The sequence below is a fragment of the Haliotis asinina genome, chromosome 1 (genome assembly GCF_037392515.1).
Source record: "Haliotis asinina isolate JCU_RB_2024 chromosome 1, JCU_Hal_asi_v2, whole genome shotgun sequence".
Classification (NCBI taxonomy): domain Eukaryota; kingdom Metazoa; phylum Mollusca; class Gastropoda; order Lepetellida; family Haliotidae; genus Haliotis; species Haliotis asinina.
The window spans coordinates 83933929-83954806 of record NC_090280.1 but is presented as its reverse complement, the minus strand read 5'-3'; the positions used below and the strand labels follow the sequence as shown (position 1 = coordinate 83954806).

At 40.6% G+C, this 20878-nt stretch overlaps 1 protein-coding gene across 2 annotated transcripts in view; it reads right to left on the bottom strand.

The window, feature by feature from the left end:
• Nucleotides 1-20878, bottom strand: part of LOC137298282 (cartilage matrix protein-like) — a 46120-nt gene that overhangs the window by 7097 nt on the left and 18145 nt on the right. For both annotated transcript variants that reach the window (XM_067830470.1, XM_067830478.1), the window contains exons 2-4: nucleotides 10812-10833; nucleotides 2518-2803; nucleotides 834-1126 (exon numbers count right to left, since the gene is read on the bottom strand). In XM_067830470.1, coding sequence (XP_067686571.1) covers nucleotides 834-1126; nucleotides 2518-2803; nucleotides 10812-10833 — 601 coding nt within the window. The remainder of the gene's footprint in view (nucleotides 1-833; nucleotides 1127-2517; nucleotides 2804-10811; nucleotides 10834-20878) is intronic.

The window sequence follows — 20878 nt, the reverse complement described above, 5'->3', positions numbered from 1 at the left end:
AACATATTGTCTATGGTTGTGTGGAACAATACTGGGAACCACCAGATAAAAACATAAACATATTGTCTATGGTTGTGTGGAACAATACTGGGAACCAACAGATAAAAACATAAACATATTGTCTATGGTTGTGTGGAACAATACTGGGAACCAACAGAAATAACATAACCATATTGTCTATGGTTGTGTGGAACAATACTGGGAACCAACAGAAATAACATAAACATATCTTCTATGGTTGTGTGGAACAATACTGAGAACCAACAGAAATAACATAAACATATCGTCTATGGTTGTGTGGAACAACACTGGGAACCAACAAAAATAACCAAATAATATCCATTCGTTAGATACATCAACGTGAACGATTATATCAAATCTCATTTAGTTACATTTTGTGAAATAATGTTATCGGCCTAAATGTATTCTCAATGAATATTGCTATATACCACCATGAAAGACAATATACCACCATGCGTCTCTCATGAAATGTTATTCAGTCAGCCTTGTACAACGCATGTTTTCAATGTAAGGGTCTGAACAGTTAGTCGTGTACAGCGTGTGCCATCGGTGTTAGGCGTTGTACAATGTTTAACAATATAAGTTTATTTTTCTTTGTTTGTTTGCCGTTTAATGTCGCACCCTAACCGAGTATGGACCAGACTGCTCAACATCATGAACATCCATATATGCAAATATGATACGATGCCATGTGTCAATGAAGTCTGTGAGACTGACCACCTGATCCCGGTAGTCGCCTTTTACGACAAAGATGGGTTGCTGAAAATCCGTTCTAACCCGGATGTTTCCTGGTTCGGCCGCTAAGCACTCACCTTGACAAGTTCTAAGTGCAAGCTTCTCCTTGAGGTGGTCGAGTGCGGAGTATCCCCCGACCTGGAAAAAGTAGTCTATGGACGGTTTGCTGGAGATCCCTTTCAACTCCCGCAGGTTGGTCATCGACCCCACGCCAAGTGCAAACATATTGATGTTCTGCTTCTTAGCTTTGGAAGCCTCCCACACGGTCTTGAGGATGTTGTGAGACTGTCCGTCGGTCACAACGATGCCGACCCTGGACACGCCTCTTCTTGCGCCGTGCCTGGGGTTGAACATCTTTCTCCGCATGTACCTGTACCATAATAGAGATTAGGTTTACCTACAAAAAAGACTAATTACTGGTTCTTTTTTTATGAGTGAGTGAGTGAGTCCAATTTGGATGTTAGGCGTGACGATCAAACGATTCAGACACAAGGCAACACCACTGCCCCTCATTGTAAGACATGGGACGCGGAGGGTGAGCTGGCTAATGCTAGTGATCCAGCGAAGTTGAGGTGTCGGGATCGACCCCACATGTGACTGGGTGTGAAAACCTTGGAGTCAACTTTGTATGTTGACTCTTTCAGTGTTGACACGACCCCTAGTGTACAGTACACAACCCCATGCACTTAAAAGAACCCATGGCTATAATATTCCTTGACGTGATGTATCAGTGTGGCTATAACATTCCTTGACGTGATGTATCAGTGTGGCTATACCATTCCTTGACGTGATGTATCAGTGTGGCTATAACATTCCTTGACGTGATGTATCAGTGTGGCTATAATATTTCTTGACGTGATGTTTCAGTGTGGCTATAACATTTCTTGACGTGATGTATCAGTGTGGCTATAACATTTCTTGACGTGATGTTTCAGTGTGGCTATAACATTCCTTGACGTGATGTATCAGTGTGGCTATAACATTCCTTGACGTGATGTATCAGTGTGGCTATAACATTCCTCGACGTGATGTATCAGTGTGGCTATAACATTCCTCGACGTGATGTATCAGTGTGGCTATAACATTCCTTGACGTGATGTATCAGTGTGGCTATAATATTTCTTGACGTGGTGTATCAGTGTGACTATAACATTCCTTGACGTGATGTATCAGTGTGGCTATAATATTTCTCGACGTGGTGTATCAGTGTGACTATAACATTCCTTGACGTGATGTATCAGTGTGGCTATAACATTCCTTGACGTGATGTATCAGTGTGGCTATAATATTTCTTGACGTGGTGCATCAGTGTGACTATAACATTCCTTGACGTGATGTATCAGTGTGGCTATAACATTCCTTGACGTGATGTATCAGTGTGACTATGATATTTCTTGACGTGATGCACGAGAGTAAGTAAACTGTTTTTGACGTGATGCACGAATGTACAATATTTCTTGAGGTGATGCATGAATGTGAGTGCAATATTTCTTGACCCGATGAACGGGAGTAAGTACAATATTTTTTGACGTGATGCACGAATGAAGGTACAATATTTCTTGAGGTAATGTACGAATGTAAGTACAATATTTCTTGACGTGATGAACGACAGTAAGTTTTTTTTGTTGACGCGATGCACGAATGCAGGTACAATAGTCTCTTGACGTGATGAACGAATGTAAGTATAATATTTCTTGACGTGATGCATGGATGTTTGTACAATATTTCTTGACGTGATGCATTTGTGTGAATGAGCCGTACCTGATAGCTTGGGCAGTATTTGTTGCATCACCATTCGTCTCCCTGATATTCAGAATGGCATCAATCATGTCCTGCTTATTGAAATAGTCATCTAGATGAAACTGCGTTTCCGTGTAACGGCCAAACGTTGCTATGGCAACGCGGGTAAATCGCTCGCCTATCTGAAACATGCTGACGACATTGCCGACAAACTCCAGCTGTTTGGTGAAGTCAGGGCCCCAGATGCTGTTGGAGGAGTCGAGCAGGAATACGACGTCGGCGGGAACACCACGTTGACACACAGCCTCTACAACATGGTAAGACACGATATAGACTGACAATTCTCAGCTGTCCCACCACAGCTCCTTTTCACAAAGCCATCTTAGCGCAACGACCTTCGTAAGCCCAAATATTTATAACAGACTTACGACGTTCGTAAGCCTAATTACATATCACAGACTTACGACGTTCGTAAGCCCAACTACATATCACAGAGTTACGACGTCATATCCCCAGGTATTTGTCACAAGCTTACGATGTCGTAACCCAAGTACCTATCACAGACTTAAGACGTCGTAACACTAAGATTGCTTTACGAAACTGACCCTGGACATAACATATTTGGGACAACGTAGATACAATGACGCACAGTTATAGCATTTGCAACAGAAATATTATATTCGCATTTTTGCGCTGTTAAAATCGCAGAGCTCATTCCTTTAGAACATTACGATGCTGAATACAGTACTGGGTCCTTTACGTTACAGAGATAATAGTGCAAGTTACGTTATATGCAGTTTGCAATACTGGAATCATCACCAGATTCACCAGCTGTATCTTAAATTCAATAGCCGTTTAATATTCGGAAGTACGTGTTATGTATAGGTGCTAACGCAGCGGCTAACACACACACACGGTCTGTGCAGAACACCTTACAGTAAATCCAGATACCCGAACCCAGATACATGTGTTGATAAAAAAATAATAAAAATAAATAAATAAATGAATGAATGAATGAATGAATGAATGAATGAATGAATGAATGAATAATACATGAAAGAATGAATGATTGAATGAATGAACGAACAGTGTCGGTTATAACTATTTGAAATTCCCCGACCAATTCTCTACGTAATATACAACGAACAGCGGTAAATATGTAAAAATAATGTGTGAGTCGATAACTGAAATTAGGATTAAAATGAAAGAGATATCTGTAGTGATTCCAAAAATGGAAATACAGGAGAATTCCGTATATAAAGATACATCATTTTGAATATCGAGGTGACCGTCACCAGATGAGTTAGATAGTCTGTGTATAGCTATTGAATAAAATAACGAATAACAAAGTCTGCTAGGGAATTTCGATATTTAAAAATAATACTTATATGATATTTGTCTACCCTTGCTTAAAAAATCATTAACTGACAGATGGAATATTTCTGTTAAAGCAACCTATTTTCAGATAGTGTCACTGTGCACAAAAAGACCTGTCAAATATGTAGTGCCCTTTGCCTAATTCCGTTGGAGATGTCTCTATCCTGTCTAACGTCTTGTCTATAGATTCCCAGTGTATGAGATAGACTGTCGCATGATGTTATGCACAGATCTTGGCATAGCAACTTGGACATACTCTCAGAACACTACATGGCTTTCCACGACATTTTGGGACGCGCTACATCACTACATCTCCACAACATTCACAAAACACAGAACACGACAGGGGTGGCAAAAGAGAATAAAAACAGAATAAAAAACACAATGACGTCATGTGTTTGTTGGGATCTATTGTATTATTACCCTCTAAATATACTGGAAAAATATTAATTGGTTAGAAGCCAAACAATATGAAACTGTACTCTAAAGTTTAACGGGTAGTACTGCTGGTAGGGTCGACCTAGCGACCTTAGACTATGATAATATACATTTTTTGTGTCTTCCTTTGCCACCGACCCGCACAGACAGCACACTAAGGACATAACACACTATGCCATGCCGCCATTTTGTGACATGCGCAGTGTATGTATTGGAGGCTCGCCATCTTTGTTTCTGTCTGGTTTGACGTCAATGTGCTGTGCGTGTTGCGTTTGTAGATGTAAAGATAACATACACATGTCGACAATGCGAAATATCAACACTGTAAACGTGTGTTTTTGTTGAAAATGGAATTGACTGCTGAAACCTGAAGCTTTTCAGGCACAGCAAATATGCCAGAGACATATATTCCAGGACTAGAAATGCAACTATATACTCAATACAACTGGTAGGACTAAAATTTTAGTGTTAGTGTTTACATTTAGACCGACATTAGTGAGTGAGTGGGTATGGGTTTTACGCCACTTTTAGCAATATTGCAGCAACATCACGGCAGAGAACACCACAAATGGGCTTCAAACAGTGTACCCATTTTGGACCTCGAACCCGGTCCTTCGGTGTGACAAGCAAAATTTTAACCAGTAGACTACCCCAGAGATCCAGAGGAGAATTTGTGTTAACCATGGCTTTGTTATAACCATACATATGGTTTCTTATATGAGTGGGTGAGTGAGGGAGTTTAGTTTTAGCAATATCATGGTGAACACCAGAATCGGGTTTCATACATTGTGCCCATATTAGGAATCGAAACCGAGTTTTCGGCGTGATGGACGAACGTTTTCACCTCTAGGTTACCCCAACGCCCCTACTGTTGTATGAACGTGTTATATCTACAATAAAGAACAAAGTCATGGCTGGCTAATAACGCTAGATATAGTGAGTGAGTGCTGTTACAGCCGCAGACAGCAATGTTCCGGCTATGTGAAGACGTTTGTAACGTCGGACGGTTATCGTCCTGTCACTGTTAGTGATAGACGTATATACAACGGACAAAAAGATCATATAAATTATCCCAAGTTAATGTCCACATCAAGTTATCATTTCTGTCCCTTTTAAAGTTTTCCAACTACTTGTTTATTGCAACTGTAATTGTCTGCAGAGAGACATTCAGCAATATCATGAATTATATCGTGGTTTTTATACATATTCCATTAAATCCTAAACCGAGAAGAAAATTTGTTATGTGAACAAACATAAAAACGTGACACGCCTGTTCAAATTGTTACAAAGCGAATCCTTTAGTGTAATGCATTGTCGTCGAACGACTTGTGCGTTTCTTTTTTTGAAGAGTGTAGTCACACATATGGCACATGTATTGTAGTGTACATGTGAGGTGTACTCGAGGTGTATTTGGAACATGCACATTCCTTTTGTGGATGTTTTTACGTGCATATACTGGAGACCTTGTGACAATGGTCAGTGTAGTGATATACATTCCTTCTGTGGACGTATTCACGTGCATATACTGGAGACTTTGTGACGTTTGTTTCGTGGCATTGTTCCGTGTAGTATCTTCTGCTGTAGTCGACTTACGTCGCCGAAGTCGAAAATAACTAGCCGAACTAATTACAAAGCCAATCAATGTGGACATTCACTCGAATGCAGTAAAAGCAAACTCTGAGGGTGTGAAACTAAATCTCTAAGTTTCTCAACATTACCTGACAGCCCTGAAATAAATATATACAAAGAATTAGGACAAACAAATAGATAAACAAACAAACAAACAAACATACGTGAACACAAACAAATTAATACATATTAAATCGGGATTACACATATTGCTCATAATGTTCCGCTCGCCACTCTCTTGGCACAACAACTGATCGAGACGCATTTGCTGTGGTTTTCGTTTGTTTGAGAGATTACGTACGTATGTATGTACCTGTGTTTTCGCAACATGAAACCTTTACCTGAAAACGATAAAAACTAAAGTTTCCACACATGCATTTACACACACGCACGAAGGCACGCAAGTACGCCCACGCTCACTCACTCACTCACGCGCGCGCGCACACAGAGAAACTCATGCACTAAAACAGTTTTCGGGACGTTCCAACTGGATTGTTCTGAAATATAATTGCTTGCGGAATTCTCAACGAAATGTCTTTCGGCGTCTTTCGGCTGAAAATTCCATGCAAACATTGCATAAACATGAATTGGCAATTTGTATCTATTTAGATGTAACAGTGCAGTTGTTTGCATGTTTATTGTGGATATACAAAAATGATGACGAAATGGCCACGAATAATCACGTGGAACAAAACATGACCAGGCGTTCGATACAAGGGAGGTAACTCCTCGGGTACTAGGTACTGGGTTCCAGGTTCTATGCTTTCCAGAGCTATTATTTAAAATATTTCCTAAAATAACATCACAGGGTGAAGATTTCTGCATCTGAAATGTAACCCAACCACGATATCTTCTGAAACTGTATGAGTTTCATGAGTTTCACTTTCAATTTTGTTATCATTACTACAAACCGCTTTCCTTCCTTACGAAATGAGCACCCATGAATTCAAGCAAACTTCGTGTTGACTCATTTGTTGACTCATCAATGTAACCCTAGACTGTCAATGAACGACCTAATTAGCGATCAGGTGAAGCACAGTGAAGTATTTTATTCTTGTCAATGTCCGTACTATGTTACGCACACCATGGACTTTTTAGTATTGTACACTGGTCCGAACCGGTTATGTAGAACTATTCCCCTGGGACACGCCGCAGGAAACATGAACACCCCACGTGTGACTGAGCCGACTAATCTGTCTCAAAGTCACTGAATGACATCATCTGCCCAGCCGCCAGATCTTTCAGTAACGCCAATGCTCTGTAAAGTCCAAATTTTCTTCATGTTCGCTCTCACTGATGCTTGTCCTTAACCCCGAAAAGCTTAAGTCTTAAGGGCAGATAACTGTAACCATAAAAAGTTGTGGGTCCTGATCAGAATGTGTAGGCCATATATTTTGATACATAAATAATGCTAGTTATTGAGGATGAAACAGCTGTCAACCCAAAGGTCCTGCAGGAAGCAAAAGCTGTCCAAGTTTTCAGTTGGCTTCGGACCTCAGCACCGAGGTTAATTTGTAGGTTCCTTTTCAAATCAAATTGGGTCATTTCTTAAAATCATATATTTTCATATCTTAACCATTAGCCCATGCCCCTTTTTCGCCTGAATATCTAACTCTGCGGGGTAACAGAAATAGTATTCATATGGGGTGACCCACCCGGGATTTGAACCAGGTTTAATTTGACCATAGAAAGAGTGACTCAGAGTTTTGGCCGTTTATTGCTATCTGTCTGCGATATATTGGCCTCTGGCGATACAGCGCGCTCGTCTGAATAATTTCTTCTTAAATGGTGCTTTACATTAATCACATCAGCCTGGAAATATCGTAATTCCAGTCATCATACGTGAACGGTTGGAAACGCAATGATCACTGGTTCTTAGACATGGTACAGGCAGGGTAAGGTATACTCAAGTATTCAGGTGGTACATTTTATGGCTGTTCTATTAAAAAAAAGTCCCGTCCCACGGGCCGTATGCTGTACTCACTATCAGGAAACCATTTTTCAGCAAATCTTATCTCTTTGACCTAAAATAGCAAAGCGGCATAAATTCAACAACACATGTTTTAAGTTGTGCAGAACATTCTTGACATATTGCACCAATAACATGAAGTTTGCTTCAGTGGGCGCGATCTGTGGTTGAGATAGTGAGGTACACATAGAGTCAATGACCGGCGGATCAGATGCAGGTTACGGTACAGTTAGTGAGGGTGGACCGGATACTGGTGTATAGTTACAATACAGTGAGGGTGGCCTAGATACTGGTGTATAGTTACAGTACAGTGAGGGTGGCCTAGATACAGGTGTATAGTTACAGTACAGTGAGGGTGGGCCAGATACTAGTTATAGTTACAGTACAGTGAGGGTGGCCTAGGAACAGGTGTATAGTTACAGTACAGTGAGGGTGGCCTAGAAACAGGTGTATAGTTACAGTACAGTGAGGGTGGCCTAGGAACAGGTGTATAGTTACAGTACAGTGAGGGTGGCCTAGATACAGGTGTATAGTAACAGTACAGTGAGAGTGGGCCAGATACTAGTTATAGTTACAGTACAGTGAGGGTGGCCTAGGAACAGGTGTATAGTTACAGTACAGTGAGGGTGGTCTAGAAACAGGTGTATAGTTACAATACAGTGAGGGTGGTCTAGAAACAGGTGTATAGTTACAGTACAGTGAGGGTGGCCTAGATACAGGTGTATAGTAACAGTACAGTGAGAGTGGGCCAGATACTAGTTATAGTTACAGTACAGTGAGGGTGGGCCAGATACTGGTGAATAGTTACAGTACAGTGAGGGTGGCCTAGATACAGGTGTATAGTTACAATACAGTGAGGGTGGCCCAGATACTGGTGTATAGTTACAGTACAGTGAGGGTGGGCCAGATACTAGTTATAGTTACAGTACAGTGAGGGTGGCCTAGATACAGGTGTATAGTTACAGTACAGCGAGGATGGCCTAGGAACAGGTGTATAGTTACAGTACAGTGAGGGTGGCCTAGGAACAGGTGTATAGTTACAGTACAGTGATGATGGCCTAGAAACAGGTGTATAGTTACAGTACAGTGAGGGTGGCCTAGATACAGGTGTATAGTAACAGTACAGCGAGGGTGGGCCAGATACTAGTTATAGTTACAGTACAGTGAGGGTGGCCTAGAAACAGGTGTATAGTTACAGTACAGCGAGTGTGGGCCAGATACTAGTTATAGTTACAGTACAGTGAGGGTGGCCTAGAAACAGGTGTATAGTTACAGTACAGCGAGTGTGGACCAGATACTGGTGAATAGTTACAGTACCATGAAGGTGGGTCAGAACATTGTCGTTAGTTATTGTATTCCAAATGCAGGAAGGACAGATACTGGTGGATAGTTACAGTACAGTAAGGGTGGGACAGATATTTGTGTGTAGTTACAGCACACTCACCGTGGGCGTTACAGTATAGTGAGGGTGGGCCAGATGCTGGTGTATAGTTACAGTACAGTGAAGGTGGGCCAGGCACAGGTGTATAGTTACAGTATAGTGAAGGTGGGCCATATACTGGTGTATAGTTACAGTACAGTGAGGGTGGGCCAGGCACAATGTATAGTTACAGTACAGTGAGGGTGGCCCAGATACTGGGGTATAGTTACAGTACAGCGAGGGTGGCCTAGATACTGGTGTATAGTTACAGCACAGTGAGGGTGGCCCAGATACAATGTTTAGTGACAGTACAGCGAGAGTGGCCTAAATACAGGCGTATAGTTACAGTACAGTGGCGGTGGGCCAGATACTGGTGTATAGTTACAGTACAATGAAGGTGGGTCAGAACATTGTCGTCAGTTATTGTATTCCAAATGCAGGAAGGACAGACACTGGTAAGCATTACAATGTGCAGTTTCAAAGTGTGAGCTAGTGTACAGCTACAGTTATTGTAGTGTAATATATTACTTCCGTTTTAGCATATAATTGATGCTCCTAGGTACGTTTTACAATCCAAACTATGCCGTCTTTATTTGTTTATGACAGTATTATCAGCCGCACGTCCGACGATAGATTGAGAGGTGATAAGCTAAATCATTAAACTGCCTGTGTACCTTGGATTCGACTTGTGTTTTTAATTGATTCTCTTGAGTGGGCCTTCACTTAAAAAGACGTGGATTCGTTATCAGAACAATCTTTTGGTGGGTGAGTTGTTTTGTAATACTGTTGTCAAAACTGTTCTTAGGTAAACATTATTCACATGATGCGCCCACTTTCTGTAGACACAACCTCGGGCATCGGGGCTGACGTTTTTTCGTGGCGAGGAACGCCGCCAACAGCGTGAGTCGTGACTGATGCACGCAGTCTCCGAATGTAGAGCGGCACAGCTAACAAACTCTTAAGCTCTTTCCGTACCACACTACCATCAACTCTGCCCTTGCAGTCATGTGAATATTGGCGTCTCGTGACATGAGGAACGGTATAAATAAAAGAACCGTTACATTTTTTTACGACACAGTTAGAATGTCGGGAAGAGTAGACATACCTGGATGATATGGTGCTGAGGAATGATTTTGCTTGTTTGTTCGTTGCTTAACACCGAACTCAGTAACACTGGAGGTAAATGGCACCAATCTGTAATTATTCTACTCTGGACCGGACAAACCAGTGATCAGCAGTATGAGCATCGATTTATTCAGATTCGACTTTTACTACAAGCATGGGCTACTAACGGCCATTTCCAACCAGGATCTTCACGGGACTCATAGAGCGGTGTATCGCACCCTCCAGTTGAGTTAGCTCTGAAGTTTTGATAGTTGATATGTGTTTATTGGCAAACGCCACCCTCAGAATATTCTAGCTATATAACCGTGGCCTCACAAGGTCGTGAAAGTTCCCCGCAGGCTGGTAAACACTACTCACCCTGTAGGACTCCATTGCATCCCTGGAAAGAGAAGAAAAAATATTGCCATTGAAACATGTCGGGAGGGAATTCCTGTTCAGTACTAACATTGCCAGCATACACAAAAATTCTCTGAGTTTTTGCCGGAGCCAATTATTTTTGTAACTGTTGCAATGCACGCATATTTGCAGTGAATTCCAGAATAACCATGTACACTGGCAGTTGCTTCGTGTTTCACTAACATTATTTTGGGTGAAATTGCTGCATCATGTGAACTGTGAATACTTGAAATGATCTGGATAAAGTGGAATTATTCATGAATTTTGCAAATTTTTTGCCTCAGTACTTTTTTGGCTTCAGGCAAGTGATTTTTAGGCTAACTTTAGTATTCATTTTGCTTAGTCAACACATTCAAACACTGAAATACTTTTACATATTATATATGATGACAAATATATATGACAAAACATTGTTAATACATTGTGCACATGTATAACTTTGTGAATGTTGATCTGTGGACATGTGACAAGGTGAGCGATCATCAGAAGTGAACTGAAATTGGTGACCCAGAAAATACCACCAGTAGACACATCTGGGCATGTTACCCAGAATACACAACCTGTAGACACATCGGGATATGATACCCAGAACATACCACCAGTAGACAAATCAGGGCATGTTACCCAGAAAATGCCACCAGTAGACACATCTAGGCATGTTACCCAGAAAATACCACCAGTAGACACATCTGGGCATGTTACCTAGAATACACAACCTGTAGACACATCGGGATATGATACCCAGAACATACCACCAGTAGACAAATCAGGGCATGTTACCCAGAAAATGCCACCAGTAGACACATCTAGGCATGTTACCAAGAACATCCCACCAGTAGACACGTCGGGATATCTTACCCAAAATATAGCACCAGTAGACGTGTTTGATAGATCGGAACATGTTACCCAGAAAATACCACCAGTATAGACGAATCGGGGCATGTTATCCAGCAAATACCACCTGCAGACAAATCGGTGCATGATACCCAGAAAATGCCACCAGTAGACACATCTAGGCATGTTACCCAGAACATCCCACCAGTAGACACGTCGGGATATCTTACCCAAAATATAGCACCAGTAGACGTGTTTGATAGATCGGAACATGTTATCCAGCAAATACCACCTGCAGACAAATCGGTGCATGATACCCAGAAAATATTACCAGCACACAAATCGGGACCTGTTACCTAGAAAATGTCACAAGTAGACACATCGGGACATGTGACCCAGAACATATCACCAGCTGACAAATCGGACAAGTTACCTCGAAAACATCAGAAAAAATCAGAAATAGCATTTGTCAGGGCATGTTATTACACGTTGTCTTGTGAAAAGAATGAGAAGACACATCGGAACAGTTTGCCCTGGGAAAAGGGTATCTGACAACAAATTAAAGTAAACAAATTGTCAAGCCATTCAGTATGGAATTTGACACTACATGTGATGTGTCCTTAACGAACGGAACATCCCCTGATTAACTATTAATCCACATGTGATTTAAAGATGATTAATCCAGTGCACGACTGACGTTAATCCGGTACGCGCGTCTGTTACAGACTCTGCCTTAACAGCTATAAATCATGTTATAATTTAAGGTCAGTTAACACGAAGATGTTTTCACCTGTCAGGCTGGGATGCCTAAATATTCATGAAGGTCAGGTAGGGGAGCAACAGAGCCTGTTAAAGTATAGAAGGAAGCGTGAAAACAGCATTTCTTTTTTCCCTGAAAGATGTCTGCCTTGGGATCACACGGCTACCTGCACACTACCAGAGGAAGATGTTAAGTGTTTAGAATTGACGATCCCGCGACATGACCTGCTGCCTCGGACGTCATGGCGGGTACTGATCTTCCATGACGGTATCTGCAATCTGCAGTCATGACATGATCTGCATTCTAGGACATCATAGCAGGAACCGATCTTCTGTAGTCCGGACGTGATGGCTTGTAGCTGAGCTTGCAAGACGTGATCAGCAGTCTCGGGCGTCATACATTGCATTTCATGACGTAAAAAGCAATGTCGGACGCCATAGCCCATAGCTGATCTAGCCGATCTCGTAGTGGAATTCTTACGTTCCATGACGCGATCTGTTGTCACGGGCATCAGGGCGGGTACGGATCTTCCATGAGGAGATCTGGTGTCTCAGACTGGATCGTATACTGGATGACGTGAGTATAATCCATGACGTGATGTATGGACGTCAAGTACCCATTCCTCCAAACAGCCACGTTCTCCCTTGAACAGTTGTAAGTCACCGTTACCTTAAGTCGAGTTCAATCCTAAGGTTACTTATCACTGGTCTGCCTGAATCAGACACAATTTATGGAGGTCATCCTGACCCTTTACTGAAACATGCAAGATCCCAGCTGAATATTCAGACTGATCAGACAAAACACACATGAGATTTAAGATGTTTACGCAACACTGAAGTCCTTGACTCCTTTTCCTGACAACGTGTGTTTCCTGCAGAGATATATGTTTTGTATTCAGCTCGTACGTGCTGTCAAACGCTGTTCTACAGAGATGTCATGCCCCGTATCGAGATTGAAGCGGTCTTGTTCTGTTACGTTACTCCTCCGCACAACCTGCTATACATCTTGTCAAGTGTGTCCTGTCATTTCGAGACAACGCCGGGCCTTGTGAGGATTTTTAAATGCACTTTACAACATATAAATCAATTCCCACTCACAACCCAGTGTATGTTTACGCCACTGTTCTAAGCAACGGTGGAGTGCCTAACTCCTATTTGCTTACTTTTGAAACAAAACAATCACATAACTTGCATTCTATACAAGGTTAAGAGCACAACTTTCGATACACTTAACTGTTAACTTCACCACAACAACTCGAGTAGATACAACCTAGAATAGACTAGATGGTTGTTTTAAGTCACTCCCTCCCTCCCTCCCTCCTTCCCTCCCTCCCTCCCACCCTCACTCAGCTACAATATTTCAGCTACATGGCGACAGTCTCTAAATCAAGCCTGGACCAGGCAAACCGGTGAGTAACAGCATGAACATCGACCGACGTAATTAGGATACGACGGCTTGTCAACTGCGTAGTACAGTGCTTATGAGGTCACTGGAATATTGGCCTAGGCACGGTTAGTTATAGACCGCTGCCATATAGCTGGAATATTGTTGTATGCCGCGTAAGACTAAGCTCACTCACTCACTCACTCACTCAACGCTTGTATATATATATATTCAAAATGTTCACATTATATGCAAAACTTGAACTCAGCAGTTTACATGTTGCATCATCAAGAACAGCGTAATGCCTGTGAATAAGCCTTCAAAATGTCTTCACATACGCAAAACTTCAACTCAGCTCTTTGCATATTGTATGAAAACCAGCACAATGCCCGTACAAAGACTTTCAAAATGTGTTCATTTAATTATGTTAAACTTCAACTCAACTCTTTCATGTTGTATCAAGAACAACGCAATGCCTGTGTATAGACATAAAAAGTATGTTCACATCATAACGTAAAGTAAAACTTCAATTCAGCTCTTTACTGTTGTATCAAGAACAATGCAATGTCTGTATGTAAACCTTCATGAAAACGTGGTCACACCATGAACACAAAGCTAAAGACTCGTGTCACAGTGAAAGGCCATAACACGTTAAGGATTGTGGTGGAAGTTATACGAGATTATCATGTAATGTTTGGAAAAATCCGTATACCCGCTAGAAGTTTACTGTACGTAATTTACAAAATGAACCCTTGGGGGTTAACTGGAGACAAAGCTCCTTGAATGTGGGTAAGTTAAAAGTTGTTATCAGATATACAGTCATTGCCAGCTGGCCGTTCTTGTATGAAAGGACCACACCGTATTTATGAACATAGTCCTATCAAAATGTCAGCAGGGGGAGCGAAGCCGTCTGAGCCTATGAAGCTAATACCAATTTTTTTCACATTTAATTGCTTTGTTTGTTCATTGTTAGAGCAACACCCTTCCATCTTCGCTGTTAGGCCTGGCAATCTGTATCATATGCGAGTGTCTTTGAATTCAATTTCACAGGAGCGTGGAATACGTCAAATGGTGACAGTACTTTTAAGAACACAAAACTATTGCGAAAATCGGCAGGATACGAAGTCAAATAGACAACAGAATCATCTCAAACAACAGTGTTTGCCAGTCACATTTTACTTAGATTGTTCTTAAGGAGACATTTAACATCTTAGCCCTACCTATATGCAGTTTACTTTGGACCTAATTCCAATATTATTCATCTTATGATAATTTGATTTAATGCCAGTTAATAAACACTTGATGTGAACAGTTTTAGATTATTTGTTTAATGCATAATGATATATACAAGGTCAAATGTCATCTTTAACTCCACGCATTTAAAAATTCTTCACACGTTGTGAGATAGAGAGAGAAAATCTGCATATCAATATAGTTCGTCGAGAATAGTCAAGGGCAGAGGTTAATAATCCACTATTTCTATTCCATCTTAACTTCTTTTCAGCCCTGGGTTATTTGGGGTTTTTTAACATTTCAGACCTGTCGTAGAATCGTGGTTACATGAGCACATTTATAACTAAAGTCGTATATTTTTGTGAGTATAGATCGTATCAATCAGTGTATTGTCTGGTTCAGACCCGATTTGTTTACAAAAAAAACCACATCATACAGTTGTAATACTGTTGAAACATATCTGTTCATGATATAGTCACAATTGTACAATCGAGATTTCTTACGAAGGTGAAAAGGGTTTTACTGCTTGTATTTACTGTATGGTGACATTGTGCATACATCTACCCGAGTAGTGAGCTACACTTCGATGATGCAGTGTGTTCGGTGAAATGAATTACTCACTGACCCTGCTGTTTAAAAACATGTCGACCAGTACTAGTTAATGCTTACTCCCGGTTCATGATGTTTGCAACTGTGATAGACAGCCTGAGCAATGTGTTATCCCAGGTAATGCAGATTGCCAGTTTGACTGCCTCCCAGTAATGGGATTATGTATTAATCATGTTGTGAGCATGCAGATATCCACCCAACATCACCACACTGTAACGTATTAGTTGGGAGACACAAGCAGGTACGTAAGACTACAACAGCTGGTATAACGCTGTATGGGGAATCACACACGCACATTGGTGGGAAGACTCACACACGTAGATACGACTTCACCAGATGGTGAAACATTGCATTGAGACTCACACATGTATATACGTCACCTGCTGGTGAAACATTGCATTGAGACTCACACACGTATGTACTTCATCTGCTGGTGAAACATTGCATTGAGATTCACACACGTATGTACTTCACCTGCTGGTGAAACATTGCATTGAGACTCACACACGTCCAAATGACTTCACAAAGACATAACACGTCGGTTTGGAGACTCACACACTTTTCGATATTCGTGTTACAAAAATATTTGAAAAAAAATGATCACGCTTAAGACTGTTGAAATATAAAAAGAAAAATATCGACTGCTACAAAAAATATAACTTTAGAGTTTTTATTTGTAAAACACATATAGGCTCCTTGATGTTATTTTTTTCAAATGCGATTTTGCAGATGTGGCTTATACAATATTTACTCTCCACACAAAATCCTAAGACCCCCGTCCCTACAATATCAGCTCTCTGTAACCTACTGGGAGACCATCAATCATATAGCTGTTCTGACGTCTTTGCCTGCGGGCCCTCAACACGACCGCGAGATGTACTATCATGTAATGGGTGACACTTGTGTCGAGAACATCGGGCGGTATATTTCAGTTAAACAGACCTGTAAAGACAACATGCTGTAAAAAATACTGTGTCTCCCTCTATATGTCGCTTCTCACCTCACCTTCTTTAAGAGAAAAACTGTATATCTTGAAGACCTGTCAGAAATATATTCCCTTTCAAACAAAACAGTCTGCCATACTTCTGATAATTTGTACATAATTCATGGTAGACAAAGTAAGGGAAGTGACGGAGTATCACTGAATCTGATTTACTGAAAATAAAATGCTAAAATATAACAACTTTTCGTGTTTTCTAAAGCTCCAGAAATGTCACTTGCATTTTCTGGGACAATAAACGTGACTGAGAAACGTTTTTCCAGTACCAAGGAAGAAATAAAAAACTATGTAACTGAAATCACGTAAGGGGTTTTGTTATTTCATTCTGGCAACGAAAACACACCAAATAGGTTGAGTACATGGAACGTTCCTGTTGCTATACTTGAAGGAACATTGCTGTGCTCGAAAACATTCCATCTCTACCTAAAGTTTGGGAGAAAACACGCGGTATTTGGCAAACTGTCTGACTGCTGTCTTTAAAAATACAAAACGAAGAGTGGAACACAAGTAGGAAGGAACTTAGAAAAACAGAAAGTGTCAAATGAAGTGAATGGTAAAAAGAAGTTAATTGAGCAGGCTTGTAGATGGTGAAGACGCTGAAATCAGCCGTAGGTTTCGATGGCAACTGGAGTCGGGTTCTAGGCGCTGCATTTAGGACACCATTGTGAGGCCTCATGAAACACGGCCCGTTTCGACTTAATGATCATAACACTGTGCTCACAATTTTTATCGTAACTGTAAATAGAAGCACCCAGATCCTTTCAGCATCCAACAGAAGCTCTGCCAATACCTGAGAGTCAGTCTTCTGACTATGTCATGAGAATGTATTTGTTTCATCAGTATTAGAGTAAAGGATCTAGTTTGTTAACAATCGAGCTTGGACCAGACAATTCAGTGACTAACACCATGACAGAGCATGTCTTTATGAATCACTATCAAATGTGCGATGATACCTGACTAGCTATTCTCGAAACGTTCGTAGCCCAACGAACTTCTTAAGCCCATTCTTAACACATTGGCTAACACATCAAGGTTAAGAATTCTTAGGGCTACGAACGTTTGGAGAATAAGGGTCCAGGTGTTTTTGAAAAGGTGAGCGTATCCTGTCGCGTCTTCCTAAACATAAGCACCGTCTAGTCAATTGTTCACCTGGAAAAACTCGGTATGTATGTACAGATCAAAATAGTGAATTGCATTGGAATTTCGTCAGTGAATTCCTACAGTCGATGCTCATGTTGTTGATCACTGGATTGACTGGTCCAGACTCGATTATTTACAGACCGCCGCCATATAGTTGGAATATTGCTGAGTGCGGCGTAAAACTAAACTCACTCACTCGTTGTTCTGAGATCGCTCGATGTAATAGGGCCAAGGATCGTGTGACGCTCAGACTGTAACACAAACGTATGACCATCGCCCATTTGAACGGGGCCACCTTGAACTGCTGACAGCCTACAACTACAATCTTCCATCTCACCTCAGAACACAACCAGATTTAAGTGTTTATAAATCAAATCTAAGGACATGTCTCTGTACTGAAGCATCTACCTCAATGTCACATCAATATCATCTTAGAGCTGAAGGGCTTTTGAGCTGTTTACGGATATGGGTGCTATACAAGTACTTGGGTGATGGATGAATTATGGGATGGATTAAGGAATGGATGGATGGTTGGATATTTGATGGATAGATGCTGGATGGATGAATGGTGGATGGGTGAATTGTTGGTGCGTGATGGATAGATGTTTAAGGGTGCATGAGTGGGCCAATGGAGGGATGGATTTACATGCCGGATGCCCGCTTCACAAAACGCTCAGAGCTGAGGTTACGCACTTTCTTTAACATAGACTGGTGATTATTGAAGCACGTGAATGTCTTTGTAGAACAGTACACGAAAACAACACCCGTGTTACCTTGCTGAAATGATGACGAACGCTTCCACACGCTTTTCGCACACACATTTTACCTTTCGGCAGCAGTTCTTATTGAACAGCTTGGCATATGTTAACCGTATTCACACAGAAGAAAATTTGTAGATATAATACAGCAGTATATATGCATAACATCATATTCCTCTCTAAGGTTTATAGGGCAATAAAGGACTTACGAGGCGACAATTGGCCTGTGCGTTCAGCGTCGTGCTGTAGGGTAATCCATTAAGCTGGATTAGCACAGATTAGTACCTTTAATGGTCTTTCCATTCACACTGTTCATGGAGTTCGGGACCATTGTTTGCAGTGTTGAATGCAGCTTTACAACAGTTAATACATTTCATTATTAAACAACAACATATTCTGTCACGTCAGCGTATTCGCTCCATACCGTTCTTTCAGAATACTTACACTATGTATGTATGTATGTATGTATGTATGTATGTATGTATGTATGTATGTATGTATGTATGTATGTATGTATGTATGTATGTATGTATGTATGTATGTATGTATGTATGTATGTATGTATGTATGTATGTATGTATGTGTGTGTGTTTGTGTGTGTGTGTGTGCTTACGTTGATGATTTTTTAAAACATGAGCAGCTGTTTATGATGTTGAATTTTTGAGTTAATATATGATTTAAAACTTAATCAATTAATTACACTTCACATTTTAATGCTCAGAAGATGGCATAATCCCTTGCGATTTATGCACTTTTAAGCGTATTTATCAACAACGTCAGAGGTGGCATATGTACTACTACAGATAATCTAATGTGGTTTACACAGTTCATAATCATATGCATTTTATACAATAACTTTACAGATGTGAATACGTAAAGCTCACACAATTAATATAATGAATACGTAAAGCTCACACAATTAATATAATGAATACGTAACGCTCACATAATTAATAAACAATTATATAGCGTATTTATGTTTTACAAAAACTTCAGTATTATTGTAGGTGTGATTTAATCTGATATGTATTGATCTTTAAATGAACAGGTCACGTGGATCATACTCAGTAAACAGCGTTTACCATGACCCACTGATAACGACATTACGAATATAACGAACTGTTTGTTCGGTCCATGTCATTCGCTGATTATTTTCGCTGAATTGCTTATGATACAGTCACTTTGTGTAATGACTCAAATGTCAGTCATTTCGTGACATTACTAAGAGGTTTAGCCATTTGTCTTTATTTTGTGTAACAACAATCAATTTATTTCAATCATTTCATGAAATTTCATTTCATGTATGTGAGACGGACAGGGTGGCTACCCTGGACACAGCAAGTGTCACACAAGCAGCTGTAAATGCTTTAAAGTCAAGCTGAAGTACAACAGCCGATGGCACAATAGTTTTAACTCTTAGTAACATTAAGTCGAAATTCTGATCCACTTTTGTAGATTAAGTTCCATGAAATGACTGAAGCATATTGATTATGATTACACTGACAGTAACAACGAACTGCAATAAACGGTTTCTTCGAGTCCGTTATAATATCAGTTTGCTGTGAATGGTAACGTGTATTTGGTGTTTCTAAGTGGAAAATTTTCGAAATTTAAAAAAATACGTTCCACCTATTGCCCTTGTACTATTGCCCCCATTTCGTCGATAATGCACTATTTATGAGGTCGCATCCATTCTTTGTAAGGATTATCCTTATGGCTCTAATACTCCAGAAAATGTGGGCCATGAGTTGATACATCTACTAGCATAGACTCAAACCCCACGGACACTCAGTGCAGCCCTGTAACACTTCAGTGGTTTGTATACAACACAACGTGGGATTCCATTAAGATTTAATAGTGAAATGCCTGGCTATTTATTATATTCCTCGAACTGTGCAAAGCTTTCCTTTCTTTCCAGATACTCCGTGTCCGCCCTGACATTCTCTGCAGCAATGCTTGCTTAACTTCGCTTCTTAAGGTAATCCTGGTATATCCCCTTCGTAGACTGGTTTTTGTTGTTCATGGTCTTTAATGGGAAATGCTAGTCTTTTTATTAGATCCTTGAGAATATTTTAGAAAACGGGTTCAGCTCATCTAGAATGAAAGAGCTTGCCTCACCTCTTGCCAGAAATGAAGAACTACCCTGGTATCTGTTCATTCATTTATTCATTCATTCATTCATTCATTCACTCATATCCGTCAGTTCATTCATTCTGATCAGTTCATTCATTCATTCTCATGAAAAATCGTTCACTTATTCATTATCATACATTTGTTTATTTACTCTCATCAACCAGTGCATTTATTCCCA